Here is an 18,477-nt window from a genome sequence, read left to right as displayed (position 1 = left end):
GGGAAAAGCAATTGCTTTTTCTTTAGATAGTTTGCGTTTGCTACCAATAGAACAAAATGTTTGGTCAGATTGAAGGTCAAAGAGTGTCCCTGAGCGAATACAAATACGAAAACGAAGGTATAAAGTGACACGTTGTACCTACAGTAGCTGGGCTGCTGGGGTTTCACATGTAGCCGGAGACAATGAGTGGTCACTAGAGACTTGCTAACGTCAGGGACTTGAATTGAATTGACTAATAGTCGGCGGCGCGCTATAGAAAAAATTGGACGGCAATACTCCCCGTCCCGAGTCCGCGAAGCTCCAGTCCAGGGTCCAGCTCCGTCTGGCTGATTAAGTTAATTTCCGGGGCTCAACAGAAATTGGTGTCACCGTTTATTTACTTGCATCCTTTTCCTTCTTACCATCTTTGAACTTGTTACTTGTTCAACTTGGGAAAGAATCGCAACAATGGCAAAGAGCAAGTCCAAGTCCAGCAAGCCCTCGTCGGCTTCGAAGTCGCAGGGTAGCGTCAGCAAGCTTCTCCTAGTTTTCGGCCTCCTTACCGCGCTCCTGAGCTCCGTCGTCTACTTTGTCGAGCAGAACCTCGAGCAGTTCTACATCTTCGACCTCAAGCACCTCGACGATCTTTCTAAGCGAGCGCTCGCCAAACACGGAGAGGATACCAGGGCTGTAGTCAAGCACATTGTTGATGAGCTTAGCGAGAAGAACCCCGAGCACATCAACGTCAAGGAGGAATGGGTCTTTAACAATGCTGGTGGTGCTATGGGTGCCATGTACATCATCCACGCCAGTGTCACTGAGTACCTCATCATCTTTGGTATGTACTCTTTCACCTATACAGATTCAATCGGCTAACTTGCTAGGCACTGCCATCGGTACTGAAGGTCACACTGGTCGCCACACCGCCGACGACTACTTCCACATCCTCTCCGGAACTCAGCTGGCTTACGTCCCTGGCGAGTATGCGCCCGAGGTCTACCCTGCTGGCAGCATCCACCACCTTCGCCGCGGCGACGTCAAGCAGTACAAGATGCCCGAGGGCTGCTTCGCTCTCGAGTACGCCCGTGGCTGGATCCCTCCGATGCTCTTCTTCGGCTTCGCCGATGGTCTTTCGAGCACCCTCGACTTCCCTACTCTCTGGGACACCACTCGCATCACCGGTCGCGAGATGATCAACAACTTGATCAAGGGCAAGTTGTAAAAGGGGTGAGATGGATCTTGTATAAACGTGGATAGTCATAGACCAAAAAGAACACCTTTCTGTATATTATACTCCGGGCTTTGGAAAAAATGGGATATAGATTTGGTTACAGGGGACACTTTGTATATCTTGACGATCTGAAAGAGCTTGTATCTGGATGTAAGAATGAATGCTTACATCTGAATCTGAGCAATGTATATGCTATATCTGCTACGCCAAACACTTCATTACTTACGCGCCAGTTATTGCTTGTAGTTGAAATCGCCATCATTGTGACAATCGTTGCATGTCAAATTCATTGCCCAGTTAACACAATTTGCATTTTATTTCTTATGCACACGCGCTAGCATTATCACTATGATCCTGTTTGTTATAGTTTAGTCACAATTCAGGAATAAGAACCTATGGATTGGATATAAGGGGAGTTGTGATCGTGAGTGTAGGTCTGTGATAACTGATTGTGATAGTTTATACTATAAAGTGATTATAACATTAAAAGAAAATTATAGCTGAGTATTTTACTACGGGTTTTTATAGTAAATGCTTTAAAAATATAGTTGTTTAAGAAAAAGACAGGTAATGTCAGTCTGGTGCTTGTAGACAAGGTGGTTGCCAGATAATGGGACTGACGCTATGTCTCTATTATAAGAAATGAGACTTAACAGAATCTCAACAAATCAATATCTTCAAATATTTCAAAACATTGTTCCCAAGTATTTTATTGGAACCTCATAGATTCTATAAGTGTGGTAAAGGGATGTAAAAAAATGTCTGTTATTGATGTGCTTCTGATTTTAAGCTAGCTATATCTTTCTCCTAGAACCCTCCTGTTGTTTAGCTCTTGTGAAATCCTCGAGTTCATTATACGGTGTTAGAAGACTCCTAATCCTTCCGTACAGAGAATTGATACTTGTCCCCTCTATCCAGAAGTACAACTCTGTCTTCCAACCCAGCCTCCTTGACAGCCTTCTCAAAATCCTTTCGTGGCGACATAAAAACATCATAGTCATCGTAATGAATGGGAATTGTAACGTCTGGATTCATCATTTTGATCATCTCAACACCTTGTTTCGCATCCATGGTTACCATGAGCAGAGGTGCAGACGGCCCAGGGATAGTGGTCCCTCCCAAGTGAATTAGCATCAAGTCGATACGCTCATTTTGAAGCCACTTTGGAATATCTTTGAGTTCATCCACGAGTAGGGTATCTCCAGAAATGTAGATACGATAACCAGTTTGTAACCTCTCATCTCCGTCGTTGTGGGAGCCTAGCTCGAGCATCCAGCCGTTGGTAGGCGGAACTGCACCGATGAGGTCGTTCATTGCGGCCAGCGGGCCAGGAGGAACATGTTTGCCCGGCATGCCAGTGACTTTGATGACAGGAGTTTGTTTGTCAGTATCAGTGTTATCCGACTTGAGTTTGACATGGTCGAAAAAGTCGAGTGCCTTGACATTAGTGAAGGGGAGTTCTTTAGCTGTCAGGCATTTATGTGCATGGGGAGTAGTGACAATGAGAAAGTCCCTATTGAGGGAATCTTCGACGAGTCGGTCGAAGTGATCTTCATGATAATGTGAGAGAAGAATGCCGTCTAGTGAAGGCAACTCATGCAAGTCAACCGCCGGGTTAGTCTGTCGTTGAGCAGTGACACCCGGACCAAGATGAACATGATCGCCAGCATGGAGAAAGTTTGGGTCTGTGAGAAGACGAAAGCCTTGCCATTCGATCACAGTGGTAGCTGTTCCGATGAAGTAGATATTCGCGTTCTCGTCGCCTCTGCTGCCTGTGGGATGGGATTTGGTCGCCTTTGAAAGGAGTGATTGATCATCGCCAGCAACGGGCTTGTCTTTGAGCAGAGGTTGTCTCTTGGACAATGTCAGATTGATGACTCCTTTATCAGACATATTGTTTCTGTTATATTAGATAAATGTATGTTTGAGTTATCTTGACGGTTTCTAGCTGTTACTGAAATAATTCATGGTAATGTCTGGATGACGTTGGTCTGGCGTATGTCTTGTAAGAAGCAACCAATTTCCTATTCGCTCTACCTACTAAGAGAATGCGCAGTAAACGCCGTCATAGATTTCGAATACAGTAAAAGTGATGCTGAAATACTCAATTGATGAGCAATTATCTGGTCATTCGTTCGCTGCATGTATTCGATTTGGAAGCCTTGATGAATACGTCCAACGATCGGGAGTAACTTCATCTGAGCTTTGTGAAGATTTATTTTTGTCGTCACATAACCATAGCATATGTTACTATGCTCCAAGATTATCAAATTTCTTTCGGTGAATAAACTTACGACCCAGAGATAATCTGAGGTCTTTGTATCGGACTACAAGTGGGTGAATAGCAATAGTTGTCTCATTCAATTGTGTCAACCAAATTTGAAACAAAGTGAAAAGGCCATTTCCCTCGCAAATAAATTCATATGTTATCTACAAAGCCTCGACCTTAATTCAATTTGTAAAACTTGAAGTACTACAGTTTTCAAAATATATTCTCTTTGAGTACCTATATACCCGTCGTTTAAATGCTCTCAACGATACCCCACCTTTGCGATTTTCTGGTGGGACGTTGGCCGGTATCTATCTACCTACGCAGTTGATCTTCAGATTAACAAACCAAACTCAATTCATTCACTATGACACGATTCCGTCCCTGCATTGACCTCCACGCCGGTCAGGTCAAGCAGATCGTTGGAGGTACTCTTGACAGTACTTCAGCGACTCTGCAAACCAACTATGTCTCTCAACACCCCCCTGCCCATTTCGCTCAGCTTTATCGGGATAATGAACTTCACGGTGCACATGTCATTATGCTAGGTCCCGGTAACGACGGACCTGCTAAAGAGGCTCTCCAAGCATGGCCCGGGGGTCTTCAGGTCGGAGGCGGCATCAACGATAAGAACGCAAAAGAATGGATGGATGCGGGAGCGGAAAAGGTACCACGTCGGAAGCATCTCGCACAGACATTCTTTCTAATTATTTACCAGGTTATTATTACCTCGTACCTATTTCCGGAGGGTCGGTTCAGCCAGGAAAGGCTCGACGCAGTTCTGGAGGCTCTGGGTGGTGATAAAAACAAGCTTGTCATTGACCTGAGTTGTCGTCGTCGTGAAGAGGACTCTTGGTTTGTTGCTATGAACAAATGGCAGACAATCACAGACATGGAAGTGAACCAAGGTGAGTAGAGAGTAACATATGTAAGCAAATGGATGACTCACAAGGCGCAGAGTCTATCAAATTATTGGAACCCTACTGCTCCGAATTCTTGATTCATGCGGCAGATAACGAGGGTCTGCAAAAGGGTGTTGACGAGAAGCTCGTGGAACGACTTGCCCAGTGGTGTTCTATCCCGGTCACGTATGCAGGGGGTGGCAGACATCTTGAGGACTTGGAAAATGTCAAGAGACTCAGCAACGGCAAGGTGGATCTCACTATTGGAAGTGCATTGGATTGTTTTGGTGGTTCGGGTGTCAAGTTTGACGATTGCGTCGCTTGGAACAAGAAGCAAGACATTTAAAGAAACTAAAATCCTTTACCAACCAGTTGAATGTGTTGTTGATGTTGGTTTGTCGCATGCAGCTAGCTGTATGAACACAACATGTGTCTCGTATCATGCCGTTACCCTGATATGTTTGGATGAGGTAATAATATGTAGCATGATATTGTATATGAGATTGAAATTTCTCATGTCTTCGGGTGAGCTAACGATAAGTTGCTAACTCAAGACGGCAGTAAAAAAAGTTAATTCTTGTAAACTACTTAGGCGAGCTGATATAGATCTGGTGATGTTTACATTTGCGGCGACCAAGTTGACGGCGATTTCGTCATATTTGATCAAGCGTTGTCAATGCAGGTCCACTAAGAAAAATAGTACCTAACTACCTATTGATCGAAATCAAGATGTACGTAGTGATCTGGTGCCAAGCAATAGGCACAGAGGCGCATAATGGGGCCGTGGGGAGATGCAGACAGGGTCAGAGCGAGAGGGAAAACAGACAGAGAGCGAGGTGAATTGTAAACAACCATGTTCGTTCGGGCTGGGAAACAAACAAACATCCATGACAAAAAAGCACAGAGATAACCAGGGTGGATAATCTCGTCAGTTAGTGCAAGAGTAGCCTCGTCTGGTGCACGGGAAGATCGAGATGCAAGACATCCATAGTTAAATAATGGATGGGCAAGAGAATCGAGAATCCTCTAGGTACAGTAGGTAGCTTAGCGGAGACTTTTGAGAGTTGGTGGGGGATCTTCGAGACGGAAAAGAAAAGTTGCATCGAGAAAAATTAAAATCCCATAGTTGAAGATCTCTTTAACTTGGGTTACTACCTATGTAGACTAATAAAACTCAACTCCATAACTGACAGATGCCCGACGTGCAGTAACTTGCATGCTACGGGACATATAAGCTTATAGGGACCTAGGTAGGTATTAACCGAGCCAGATGGATGGCTTTCCCCATTCTCCATTGCTAGGGGTGAAACGAAACCTACTGTAAAGATGGCAGAAAAAAAAACGTCATGAGGAGTCAGGGCAATAACATGGTAAAGAAAACAACAAGTCTTGACAGACAATCGCATAGTAAACATTGCGTCTCAGAATTGAAGAATATTTCAAGGATCATGCCAGAATCAACAACCAATTATTTGCTTTTGCTATGCGGCTGGCTGCCTTGCTGCCATGGCGACTGAGCTGCTGCAACGCTGTGAAGGGATGCTGGCTTGGAGCTGCTGCTGGTTCTGGACCGTCCTTGGAGGGGAGCTGCTCCAGCAGGGGCGGGGTAAGCCTGCGGGCATTGTAACAAGTAATTAGCGCCCTCCAAAACGTCCGGCTTTAGCTCGCAACTGAACCTACTAAGGTACTGAACTGGGCTGGGTACCCGACCGTATCCCCGGCAACGCTTTCCATGTTTGTTTTCTCATGGTCCAATCACATTCGCTCCTCAATCTACCTGGTGTGCTTCCTTAAACACATCAACTCGCCATAGTCACAAAGCATAGTCAACCTGCGACTTTCATAACATAAACTAACAGCATCACCGTGTGTAAGTTAAGTTGTGTTGTGCTGTTGGTCGAGCCTTTGATAGAGCTGTTCTGTTCAGGCGTGTCTTCATTTTTCCTTCCATCCATCAGCAGCAACAGACGTTGGTCGCATTTCTAGCTTGCATTCATTCTCGCCTTCACCGCGACATTCCTCGGCTTCATTTCATCGTGTTATACCTGACTCGCATACCAATGCGTTGATAGTCGTTCACCCAAATTTACGACGACTGTTTTACCCATCACCATTGTAGCATCCATGGCTACTGAATCGGTATGTAGACCCGCCCTGCTCGTCCCATCTCCCAGACAAAATGTCTCTGACTGATGCTCAGGTGCATCCCTTGCGAATAAACAAGACCAACACTCCAGGCAAATCTCCTTCCACAATGGCGAGCGGAATTCCTCGTCCGCTGTCGGAACTCTCACCGACAGAGATGAGAAGAAACTCGCCCAGCTGGCACAGACAATCGAATGGTTCTCCCAAGGTACGTCTGCTAACCACCATCTACCGCTTCGACGTTTCGTGTTGACCCAGTATGCAGAAATCTCCAGGAAACCCCGATTCGTCACCCTTCCAATCTTCCCCTTCAGAAGTTACCTCTCCACGCCTTTTCTGGCAGAATCGCAACACAGAAAACATCTTTGGACCTGGATCCCCATCGTCACACCGCCGCTCTTCCATCGAGCGCCTTCAAAAAGCATCCCGCGTAAAAAACAGCAACATTCTAGCACTCGAGCAAAAACAAGAATATGATCCTACACGACTTCCTCAGATCGAAAGACCGCTTGCTAAGGTTCAAGCAAATTCCTTCCATGGATCGACTGCTTCTTTCCGCTCATCAACCACTGACCGCCCCAACTTTGGGCATGGCCGAAGTGAGAGCGCAATGACGATTCCCACCATTAGCCCAACCAGATCTACAACCTCTCAATCCGGAGGTTCACCAAATCGTCCCCTCACACCAAGCCGGGATCAAGTGTCACCTACAAAGTCGTCCCTATCCCATTCCCGGTTCAAGAACAGTTTTGATATGGAAACTGGCACCTGGACTTTTGGTTCCCCCGAGGAGGATGACGATCACCCTATGGGTCGGCGTCATGCAAAGAGTGTGACTTTTGATGCTGCACCTCCGCAGGTCAACGAATATGAAATGGCAACTCCCGACCTTTCATCTATCGGGACCAACTCTCGTGAGGGAAGCTATGAGTCGTTGGAGTATGACGAGGAGGACAGTGACGTTCTCTACGATCCTGGACATGCTGATCTCGAGGGCGACAGCTTTGATGCTTCTCTCGAAGACACAGACAAGACACCTGTCGTCGGCCCAGACGACTGGAGAGGGGACAGCCCGATGACAACACGCACTGCCCCGCGCGAGTTCGATGGCAGCCCTATGCCCGAAACACCCCGCGCTTCATTGAATGGCGGTCGTCCCCTGCATGTACGCTCTGATTCCACTGCTTCTAGCGGTGAGCACCGACCTCTACCGCCTCTTCCTGGCTTCTTGAGTCACTCCCGTAACAACTCAGGACCATCCTCACCCGCCTCTCCTAGCCTCTCGGCTACTGCAGAGAGAATGCTTGGGAACCAGAGGAACCTGCCCTCTCCTCCTGCCGCCTCACCCGCGAGCAAGCTGGACATTCAGAGCATTGGCAACGCCAAGATGTCGCTCGAGGAACGACTCAGGCTCATGATGCTGTCTGATGATAGCGATGGCAAGACTGCGGCTGAACAGCAGCGTGAGCGTCGCCTTCGTAGGGGTAATGGCCGTGAGCGACTGAGCAGCCCCATCTCGGAACCTGAGGAGTCTATGATGAGCTTCAATGACGCTCTTGAGGAACAAGACGACATGGTCGGCGAGATGTCGGCACTTGAAGACTACCAACTTCCCCCTCGCATCTCGCGTGACTCAATCATGCGAAAGGTCAATGGAAACAGCAACTCTGCCGACCAAGACAAGGACTGCATCTTCACTTCTCCTCCTGCCTCGCGAAGCCCCAGCCGAAGCCCTGAGAGACAGATCCCTGACGACCCTGATGTCCCTATCCCTTCCACTGAAGACTCTCTTCTCTCTGAGGATGACGAAACGGAGGATGACGATGAGGAGCAGGAAGGCAGTGTCATCATCAGGAGAATCCCCGATAGCGAGATTGAGTTCTATGAGGACTCCGATATCGATTTCGATGAGGACGAGTCAAGGCTGGAGTTGCCGGTAGACGATGATAGCGAGAGCCACTATTCTTCGCAAGAGCCAACACCACAGGAAATCAAGCTCGAGGAGGTCGAAGCCAAACTTCAAGAGCAAGTCCCAGAACCCGAGGAGATTCAAGAGGAGGTGGCAACGCCTACAACTGCTACTCCCACACAAAGTCAAAGCATGTCTTCGCTTCTTGATATCGCTCCCAATGACAAGGACGCGTCGTTCTCGCGAGACTTTGAGTCTTACATGCTTCCTGAGCCACAGAAGGCCGAGGTCGACGACGAGCCTGTCAAAGAAGACAAGGAGCCACAGCCTGAGGCGCCCAAGATGACCGATGCCCAGGCCTTCCTTCAGCGACCATTCACTCCTGAGCAACCTCTATCCAAACCTGAATACGATGGCACTGGCTGGGGTGATCCCGAAGACGAGTATGACGACGATTGTCCAAGCACGCCAGACTCAGTCATCCATCACCCAGTTCCTGCTATTGAGGAGCCTGAACTACCCGCCATCCCTGAGCGAACTGCTACGATCAAGGCGACTGGTTCAAAGCTCAAGACTCGTCTCTCCAACACCCCTTCCGACCTCCATGCTATGAGAGAAGCCCGCCGACAAGTCAGCATGGAGGTTCCTAACGTCCCACCAATTCCTGACAAGCATACCAAGCGACTTTCTAGGGACAACACCGGACTTTTAGTTACCGGCGAAGAATTCATCAACAGACATCCTAGCTTTAAGAACCGCAGTTTGACTTTGGATCTCGACCTAGGTCTCAGCCTCGATCAAGACTTTGAGCGAGTCATTGAGGCACAAAAGGTGGCTTACAACGACCCCTTCCTTACCCAACCTCCAACATACAATTCCAGCCCAAGCAGACAAGTGTCTACAACCAAAAGTCAACAACACAAGAATGAAGAACTCGATGCTAACGTAACATTTCGTCGCCAGCGCGGTTATCTTATGCGACAAAATACAAAGGTTGTCACCGCGAGTGACAAGGACATGGAAGAATTCCGTGTGACAAGGTCAGTTGGGAACTCTCCCGTCAAGGAGGACAGGCCGATGTCGTGCATTGTCGAGCCTTGGAACGGAAAGCCCCGCCAGCGAAGCGTCCGAAAACGTGTTGGTGGCAGTATTGGCCCTGTTCCTCCTTTGCCTGGGCAAGAGAGCAACGCAACGGCTGTTAACCAGGCTGCTGTCGAGGAGGACCTGTCTCTCGAGATGGCTACGCCTGAGAGCGGAGAGAGAGGTCGTCTTTTCGTCAAGGTCATGGGTGTCAAGGACCTTGACCTACCTCTACCAAAGAGTGAGTCTAACTTTCTAACCATTGGAATATTTATCTAACAGAAGCAGATGAGCGTACTTGGTTCAGCCTCACACTTGACAACGGCGTCCACTGCGTGACAACAGCCTGGCTGGAGCTGGCACGCAACGCACCTATTGGCCAGGAATTCGAACTTGTTGTTCCTAATGATCTCGAGTTCCAACTCACGCTCAACGTCAAGCTTGAGAAACCCATTGAGCGTGCAAGACCGCCACCACCCGCCGCCAAGGTTCACAAGCACAAGACGTCAACCTTCAGCAGAGTGTTTGCGTCGCCCAAGAAGCGCAAGGAACTCGAGCTTCGCCAGCGAGAAGAAGAAGAACGAGCTGTTCAGCTACAGAAGGATGCTCAAGCTAAGCAGCGCAACGTCCCTCCAACAGCATACGAGCTTCTTTCTCCTCTGGCTGCCGAGGACGGCAGCTTCGGTCGTGCTTATGTTTGCCTTCGAGAGCACGAGAGTCGATGTTTCGGCCGGCCTTATCTTGCTGAAGTTGCTTGCTTCAACGAATGGGCAACTGAAGAGGCTGGTTTTGCGTCCAGCGTCAAGAGCAAGCGCGGCAACACGAACGTTGTCCGCCGTGCACCATACAAGGTGGGCAAGCTGGAACTTCAGCTCCTGTTTGTCCCTCGCCCCAAGAACGCCACGGACGAGGACATGCCCAAGAGTATGAACTCGTGCATCCGCGAGCTCAAGGCTGCAGAGGAGAGAATGTCCCGCAACTGGGAAGGACATCTGAGCCAGCAAGGTGGTGATTGCCCTGTAAGTTTTCTATCGCCAAGCCCTTCATTCAATCTTGAGCTAACATTGATGCAGTACTGGCGTCGCCGATACTTTAAGCTTGTTGGTACTAAGCTCACAGCTTACCATGAGGCAACTCGCCAGCCTCGAGCCACTATCAACCTAGCCAATGCCAAGCGGTTGATCGATGATCGTCGGGCCTTGACGGAGAAGGAGACTACCGGCAGGGGTGGCCGCCGTCGTCGCTCAGCGTTTGCGGAAGATGAGGAAGGCTACATGTTTGTTGAGGAAGGATTCCGCATCCGATTCAACAATGGTGAGCTTATCGACTTTTACGCAGACACAGCTGCAGACAAGGAAGGCTGGATGAAGGTCCTCACCGAGGTTGTCGGACGTGACAGCCCAGAGGAGGAATCTTCAAATCAGCGCTCAAAAGCCAAGTGGTGTCAGCTGGTCCTTAGACGAGAAGAGCAACTACGTCGCCGTGCATCAGGTCGCCGAGTGAACTCAAGACCTAAGAGTATGTTCCTCTAAGACACGGTGTCGGTTGGCAAAGACAAAGATGAGACAAGGTGCTGGGCGCCGGGCGCCATATGATGACTACCTGGACCTGGCGTTCGGGACCAGCAGGATATTAACGATAGATGTCTCTGTTTGCAAGTCCTCTGGTATTTGTTTATATGGTTGATGGGATATCATGTTGACGTTGTAATATGACTGGAGTTGGGCGAGGTGTTGTACCCTTGGCTGACAAAATTGGGAGCATTGGCCGTTTGTGCACTTGCAAGGCGTCGCATGGAAATGGTTATTTTATATTTGTTTACTTTGAATTTGGGGGCTTCATCGGCGCTTGCGCGTTAGGTGTTTTCTGTTTATAGCATCAGCTTATAATGAATTGTCAAAATGCTAATGTTGAGTGTCAGTACTAAAGTGCTCTCGGTACGATACCCATCGTATTGCCGTTTACGTAGAACTTGAAGCAACCAACGTTGATATGTACCTAGAGTACCTTAGTACTCTAGAAGCCCTATCTTTCATGGCGAGGCTGCGTGAATCAAGCTATCAGACTTTGGGGAACACCCACATCAATCAATGTACCTACTAACATACCGTATGAATGAAACAATAAAGTCTGTCAGGCATGCGCACGTGATACCAAAACAACACGTATCCACGTATGTTCATGCGAGCAATGAATGACACGATCCACCTGTAGGCGCCTCTAAGCGGGGCATCTAGGGGAGCTCATGAGGCGCAGCGTAATTTACAGTGGCTCATACCCATACCTCGAGCTACCTTACAGGATAGGATCAGCCCGTATTAGTGCCATCTGATCCCGTCCCATCTCACCTTGGTAGCTACAACCTCCGGCTTCGTTGCCAAGTTGACGTCCTTTTCCTCGATCGCTTTGTTACTATACCACCTCCTTCGCGCTTCATTTACTGTCTCTTTTTACAAACTACTTCTAATTAACCTCTGTCACCATGGCCGGCCGTTTCGTACGGGCGTCCAAGTACCGTACGTACCGGCGCAAACTCAAAGCCTACCTAGGTCGCCAGAACCCGAATCGATTATGCTGACGTTACTCACCAGGCCACGTCTTTGGAAAGTCCACGAGAAAGGAATTCTGCTACGACAACCTCCATATTAGTCGCAATGCTTGGGATACAAACTTGATCAAGGTGCGTCGTACTGCATTGCGGCGCGTGGTGCAATCAACCCCATAATCTAGAGAGTCGGCGCGCTGATTTAGGGGGTGGTTGGGTTCAAATAGGTCAACCCTGAGTATCTTTCAGTCAATTGGGATGCTTCCGGTGGCGGCGCATTCGCTGTCATCCCTCTGAACGAGCGAGGAAAGGCTCCCGACCAGATCCCGCTGTTTCGCGGGCACACTGCCGCTGTGCTCGATACCGACTGGTATGCATCCCCTGTTTGGGCCCCTGACGTACCTGGTCGAGGTTACTAACAAAGACACAAGGAACCCTTTCCACGACAACATTATCGCATCTGCCTCCGACGATGGCAAGGTCTTTATTTGGGAGGTTCCCAAGGATTTCACCCTGCTCACCGACGCCGAGGAGATTACCGATGTCACGCCCGTGAGCAAGCTCGCTGGTCACCCCAGGTTGGTTACATAGTAGACGAACCGTAATCCCAAAGGTACTAACATCCGAAAAGAAAGGTTGGACAGGTTCTCTTCAACCCCGCGGCCGAAAACATTCTCGCCTCCGCCTCGGGCGACTTCACCATTAAGCTCTGGGATGTCAACACCGGCCAGTCGCCTCTTACGCTCAAGCACAATGATATCGTCCAGAGTTTGACATGGAACGCCAGCGGAAGCATGCTCGCCACCACCTCGCGAGATAAGAAGATTCGTGTGTGGGATGTCCGACAGGAGAAGCCCGTCCACGAGGGCCCTGGCCACGGTGGTGCCAAGAACAGTCGCGCCGTCTGGTTGGGAGAGCACAACCGTTTCGCGACAACCGGCTTCTCGCGCATGAGCGAACGACAAATAGCTCTCTGGGAGCCTGGAAGGACAGAACCCATTGGCGGATTCACCATGCTTGACTCCATCTCTGGTGTTTGCATGCCTTTCTGGGGTACGTAAATTCTCTTCAACAATGTTCGGGTCGCGCCGAGACTAATACTCTCTCTGCAGATGATGGTTCAAACTGCCTGTACCTTGCTGGCAAGGGGTAAGTGTTCGCTTCTATCCGCACTGAGACAATACTAACTTAGCTCAGTGACGGTAACATTCGATACTTTGAGTACGAGAATGACAAATTTGAGTTCCTCAGCGAGTACAAGTCGGCCGACCCTCAGCGCGGTATGGCCTTTATGCCCAGACGAGGCATTAACGTATGGTTTCCCAAAGGCCCAAGTGTGTGTGTGACGTTTACTAACAGATCTAGACTCATGAGAATGAGGTCATGAGGGCCTACAAGACCGTCAACGACTCTTACATCGAACCCATCTCGTTCACTGTCCCACGACGTGCCGAGACCTTCCAGGCTGATATCTTCCCCCCTGCTGTTGGAACTAAGCCTGCCGCCACTGCTAGGGAGTGGTTCGATGGCAAGACTGCAGTCCCTAACAAGATTGACCTCGAGAGCGTCTACGACGGTACTGCCCCCAAGGAGGTTGCATCCGACTACAAGGCTCCTGCTGCCCCCACCCCCGTCGCTGAGAAGCCTGCTCCCAAGGAGGAACCCAAGAGAGAAGAGTTCAAGCCAGCACCCGCTCTCCGATCTCCCCCTCCTACCATGAACGAGCAGAAGGGATCAATTTCCGCCATGGCCTCCAGATACCAGGACAAGCAGGAGGAGGAGGAAGAAGAGGACGACGATGCTTCAAGCTTCGAGGAGGTTTCGCGACCTGCTCAACGCCAAGCCGTTCCTGCAGCCAAGTTCACGCCTCCTGCTCAATCGCAAACGACTTCTTCTTTCACCCCTGCAGTCGCGAAGCCTTCCTCGCCAGTCAAGACTCCTACTACTCCCGCATTCTCGGCTCCCGTAGCCTCTTCTTCCTCTACTACTATCACTAGCGACTCTTCCTTCGCCGAGATCAAGCAGCTGCTCGAGGGCCAGACCAAGCAGATCGGCCTCTTGACCGCTGAGGTTGAAGCGCTCAAGCGCAAGGTCAGCACTGGCTCTCAGGACCAGAGCGAGCGTATCCGACAGCTTGAGCTTGAGCTGGAGGAAGCGAGGTCCTAATGACAGGGTCACAGTTCGCTCTGGGAACGTGTGTAGCGGCCTCTTCCCGGCGTTAGAAACTTGGGAGACGTGGGTGGATGGTTGTAGCGAATATGTGTATATAGATAGGGTATTTAAAAGATTGCGCTTTGACAGCCCATTTTGTTGTGTTCTTGTGTTTGACTCTTTACATCATTTGATCCTTGCCAAGTTGTTTGTTCACACTTGAGTTTTGTCTCGCAACTAATCCAGTGTGAGCACACATCAGTTGCACGTTAAGTCACTACACAAATAATCATTTCATCAGCATTATTAAAGGTTTACGTGTATATAATTATTATATGATGAAATCTTTAATACCAAGTCTTCAATGTTGTAAAAGTCTAGCCAAGGCGTAATGTGCTGGGCCTACCCTACACCAAACCCACTTCGAAAACCATCTCGATATTGCAACCATCTACCATTGCAAAACTTGACACATCTCTGAACCTATTTCACTTGAGCTTTTGACCGCAACTACAGCTATGTGACAAGTCCTAGTAGAAGTGTGATGTACTGCATATTTTTGTTTCAACATGCGCTTTCCCGGTGATGACCACACATGATGTTTACCCAACCAAACAACTGCCACCCGTTAAGACTCAACTCAAAAATAGAAACATCAAGAATCACTTCGGGGGTTTGTACTAATGAGGTTCAAGCGCCATTGGAAACATATTCTGGTCTGTCAGCGGTGGCCAGGTTGCCGGCATAGCAAGCGAGTGAGCAACTGCGAAACAAATTCATCGAGCTAACCTTCAGTAAGCGCACACTGTGGCCGTGGCAGAGACCTTCTCGTGCTGAGTGCTTAATGGGTTGAAGGGGATTTCGGACAATGGACGCTAACATTTCTTGGTGTTCAGCATGGTTCACCAGTGGTGAACTCAATACAGCCAGCTTTTGATGCACCTACCATGATGACCAGTCGGATGGAAGCAGAACAGTGGACTTCGCCATCAAGGAGTTTATGCTACTGTAGCCGGACTTCTCTTCCAGGAAGCTTTGGTCGTCGAGCTGTTTCATAATAAAGGGTCCTGATGGGGGCATACGGTCCAGACTCGGGCCCATGCTGAGTTCGAGAAGAGCTTTCTGGGAAGCTGAACTGTGATCTTTTCCTGGCGGACCGTTGAGGTGGAATCATGATAGAGTGGCGTTCTAAAACGTCATGATAGATAGAAGTCGACTGAATACTCCATGGCAGTGGCATGTATCAGCCTTGTCCTGCCTGTAACACTGCGAAAAACGCCAGCCAGCCAGCCACTTTGCCTCGAAACTGACATTCGGATCTAGATCATGACCGAGTAAGAATCGAAAATAGCTGCCGATCAAACATTCGAGTGGCAGCGAGGTGTTTGAGATGTCCAGTCTGTTTGAACGAGGTTGCATCAAAAGAGATCGATATGCCATATCTAGAAGTCAGACATGGCCAGGTTCACCAGAATAGTATGCCAAGCAAGTGTGGTGAAACTATTCAGACCTTGCTGGCTTCGCCAAGGAACGTCAGTGAGGAATGCCCACTGCTCAACTTCCGCGAACACCATGACTCAAGCGAGAGCATCGTGGTTGACTGTGCGTACGGAGCAGGTAGGGTCGTATCTGCAGGAACAAGTGCGCAACCAAACCCCTGATACCCCGGAAAGGAGTGTGTATGTAGTGACAAGTTTGATGGGCAACTTTGCAAGGCACTCGCTTCCAACTCTTCTGGAAGAGCTGGTGGCTGGTTGTCGAGTGTTTCATGTCTCTGAAGCAGAGAGCAGGGACCATTCTACGATCTCGGCGGTGTGATGTGATTGCAAAAGTCTCGTCTCAAACAACAAAGGCTCTGTTCTTGATGGATCCTGCTGCAGGGTTCGGGCGACCAACTCGATGGGCTATTCCAGGGCCGAGGCCAAAGTTGCCCAGCTTAATGACCACAGATCTTGACGATGGCGAATAGTTTAACACGGAACACCAACTTTGTTTCCCATACGCGACAGGTACACTTCTGTAGGAAGGTGACAATACAGCAGGGCAAGAACGTGGGTTTGATCGCTGGCCGGGGGTCCGGACTGTTTCAGGTCAGTAGAGTGTACGGGTCGAAATAATACACCAGATCTAAGGCTAGATGCAGAAACTTCTCGCTTTGGCAGCTGAGTAGAAAGTCAGTGCAGTGCAGCTCACAGCTAAAGAAAGCATCCATATCGTCATTGTAGCATCGGAGCGACAATCCCAATTAACAAGGCGGGCCTCCCAGAGCAACACTGCAGGTGAACTAGTTGTTGACCGTGATATCTGTCGAACCCAGCAAGTAAGCAGCCTTCCGGAACTATACTGTAGGTTCCGTTCCGCCTACACTCTTGGCGTTGAGGAAACAGAATCGGTCCCTTTCTGAACCCCTGGCAAAGAGACTCGGCTAGCGCTGCAGTTGATGAGAAGGTCAGTTGTGCCTGGCTGTCTGTACCTGACCTGGATAATGATATCTCAGTTTGGCTGATAATTGACAACCCTCGGTGAGCAAAAGCCCTAAGAATGGTCCACCGCCGGGTGATAACCCGATCGACAACCACTACCGAGTGGATGAATTTTTGATTGCTTCTATTTATGGTCTGTAACGACAACATAAGGCGCCAGAACCAAGATGAAGCATAAATGTGAGGTTGGGGTGAAATCCTGATACATCCAATCGAGCAACCGAGACGCATCTCAAACTGGGCCCCTTGCGGGTCTTTGCCAGCCGCCGACAGGGAAGCTCCTCAGAAGATTGATTGGCTGATGTGAGATGCTCAACCTAAATTTGGACACCTCCAACTTTTGAAACGCAAGCGTTGAGAGCTGAGTGGCAGTCCATTTGGTGGAGATCTTGGCTGTATGTAAGTACTGTACCTGTGAGTGCTTCCGAAAGACTGTGGTCAAGAACCAGGTCAGATGCGATGAGGCCCAGTCCCTCCCTGATAGCAAGATTGGTAAGTTAAACGCTCATGTTTTCCCCTTTCCTTTCTCGTGCTGCGATCTGACAGGGGGACATGTCGTAATGTCAATGTGTGCAGCGTCGTTTGAGTTAGTATGGGCCTGGAGCAAGGTATCAACGACTCGTGTCACCTAGAATAATAACAACATAATATCCAATCTGCAGAGACAGCTGGGACCATGCCATTCAAGATTTGTTACGGCCCGCTGCGGCGCGAATGAGAACCTTCTCACGTGCAGTTGCACCTCCAGCTAGACAATTTTAAAATTACCCAGGGGTAACGCAGTCCATAAGAGCATAAGAATCAATGCTACCTCATCGCGTACCAAATTTGTGATAGTGAAGTGATTGTCTTATTGCTGCCGAGTAAGCTAAGTATTGACCAGTCATAAACTCGTATTGATGAGAGCTCAACGAAGCAAATGCCACTACTGATTGGAAGCTCGGTTAGAGATAGCTCACAATACTGGGTATGGAAGCATTTCCTCATGATCAGTCATGTTGAGAACAATGCTTATTATTACAATGACGTTGACGGTATCCAGGAGTTGACGGATCCGCCATGGAGCAACACAAAAACTTTTGCTTCGAGCCTCGTATGCAGTAGCGAGTAGATATCTTCCCCATCTCCTGTCCACATGGATATGTGAGTGGTCATGAGGTGCAGGTACATATTATCCAGTTAAGGACAGGGAAGCCACATAATGGCGTATACATTTTTACTGTATCTCGGTCAGGTAATGCTCTCGGGTCCTCCATAGGCTAGAACCAGCCAAGCTCTTTCGAGAAGGTCGATTCCAGGTGACGAAGGCCTTGCATGCCGACTGTACATATGTAGTATGTGCGAATAATAGAGAAGGGCTTGAATCGTTGTGGCCCACAACCGAAGGAGATTGACCGCAAACCGGAAACCAAACACCAATCGAAACCCATGAAAACCCTGTCAGAGTATGGTCCAATCAGCGCATAGAATGTTTGCCATGATGCTGCGTATCTCACTAGCCGCAAGACTGATTCGACAGTGGTGATGGAAAAGAGTGACCCAATGATCCAGCCTCTCTTGAAATATCAAACAATTCAAGTCATTCATGAAGGGGTGTGACGGTTTCAGATGCCTGGCATCATTGGTGCATAAGTCTTGAGACGAGGATGTGGTGTTTGATGCAGTCCTGCGGGCACGTTTCATCTTGACGAAAACGATGCCTTGACGCAGACCTGGTAGGGATGTGTGGACAAGTGACCCTGTTTAGTTGGAAAAACATCCTTGTTTTGCATTAGCCTGCAGA

The 18,477-nt window shown here is 49.0% G+C and overlaps 5 protein-coding genes across 5 annotated transcripts; 4 read left to right on the top strand and 1 right to left on the bottom strand.

The window, feature by feature from the left end:
- Nucleotides 1-447: 447 nt before the first annotated feature.
- On the top strand, nucleotides 448-1,201 carry ERG1 (Squalene epoxidase; the record flags this gene model as incomplete). Its single annotated transcript, XM_044855482.1, has 2 exons — nucleotides 448-817; nucleotides 864-1,201. 2 exons carry the CDS (start codon nucleotides 448-450, stop codon nucleotides 1,199-1,201), a joined length of 708 nt encoding a protein of 235 aa, XP_044702795.1.
- An 882-nt stretch (nucleotides 1,202-2,083) lies between these two features.
- Nucleotides 2,084-3,103, bottom strand: FPOAC1_011095 (uncharacterized protein; the record flags this gene model as incomplete). The annotated part of the gene is made up of 1 exon (XM_044855481.1): nucleotides 2,084-3,103. One exon carries the CDS (start codon nucleotides 3,101-3,103, stop codon nucleotides 2,084-2,086), a length of 1,020 nt encoding a protein of 339 aa, XP_044702794.1.
- Nucleotides 3,104-3,846: 743 nt separating this feature from the next.
- HIS7 (Histidine biosynthesis bifunctional protein hisB) lies at nucleotides 3,847-4,727 on the top strand (the record flags this gene model as incomplete). Its single annotated transcript, XM_044855480.1, has 3 exons — nucleotides 3,847-4,146; nucleotides 4,198-4,387; nucleotides 4,438-4,727. The coding sequence occupies 3 exons, from the start codon at nucleotides 3,847-3,849 to the stop codon at nucleotides 4,725-4,727; spliced, it is 780 nt and encodes a 259-aa protein (XP_044702793.1).
- A 1,778-nt stretch (nucleotides 4,728-6,505) lies between these two features.
- On the top strand, nucleotides 6,506-11,047 carry FPOAC1_011093 (uncharacterized protein; the record flags this gene model as incomplete). The annotated part of the gene is made up of 5 exons (XM_044855479.1): nucleotides 6,506-6,520; nucleotides 6,582-6,734; nucleotides 6,792-9,756; nucleotides 9,804-10,534; nucleotides 10,589-11,047. The coding sequence occupies 5 exons, from the start codon at nucleotides 6,506-6,508 to the stop codon at nucleotides 11,045-11,047; spliced, it is 4,323 nt and encodes a 1,440-aa protein (XP_044702792.1).
- A 950-nt stretch (nucleotides 11,048-11,997) lies between these two features.
- FPOAC1_011092 (uncharacterized protein) lies at nucleotides 11,998-14,226 on the top strand (the record flags this gene model as incomplete). Its single annotated transcript, XM_044855478.1, has 8 exons — nucleotides 11,998-12,031; nucleotides 12,107-12,195; nucleotides 12,288-12,430; nucleotides 12,492-12,638; nucleotides 12,692-13,113; nucleotides 13,173-13,209; nucleotides 13,258-13,372; nucleotides 13,426-14,226. The coding sequence occupies 8 exons, from the start codon at nucleotides 11,998-12,000 to the stop codon at nucleotides 14,224-14,226; spliced, it is 1,788 nt and encodes a 595-aa protein (XP_044702791.1).
- Between the last annotated feature and the right edge of the window lie 4,251 nt (nucleotides 14,227-18,477).

Source organism: Fusarium poae, chromosome 4 (genome assembly GCF_019609905.1).
Source record: "Fusarium poae strain DAOMC 252244 chromosome 4, whole genome shotgun sequence".
NCBI lineage: Eukaryota > Fungi > Ascomycota > Sordariomycetes > Hypocreales > Nectriaceae > Fusarium > Fusarium poae.
The sequence above is the reverse complement of the archived record's forward strand: the minus strand, read 5'-3'. Positions and strand labels throughout refer to the sequence as shown.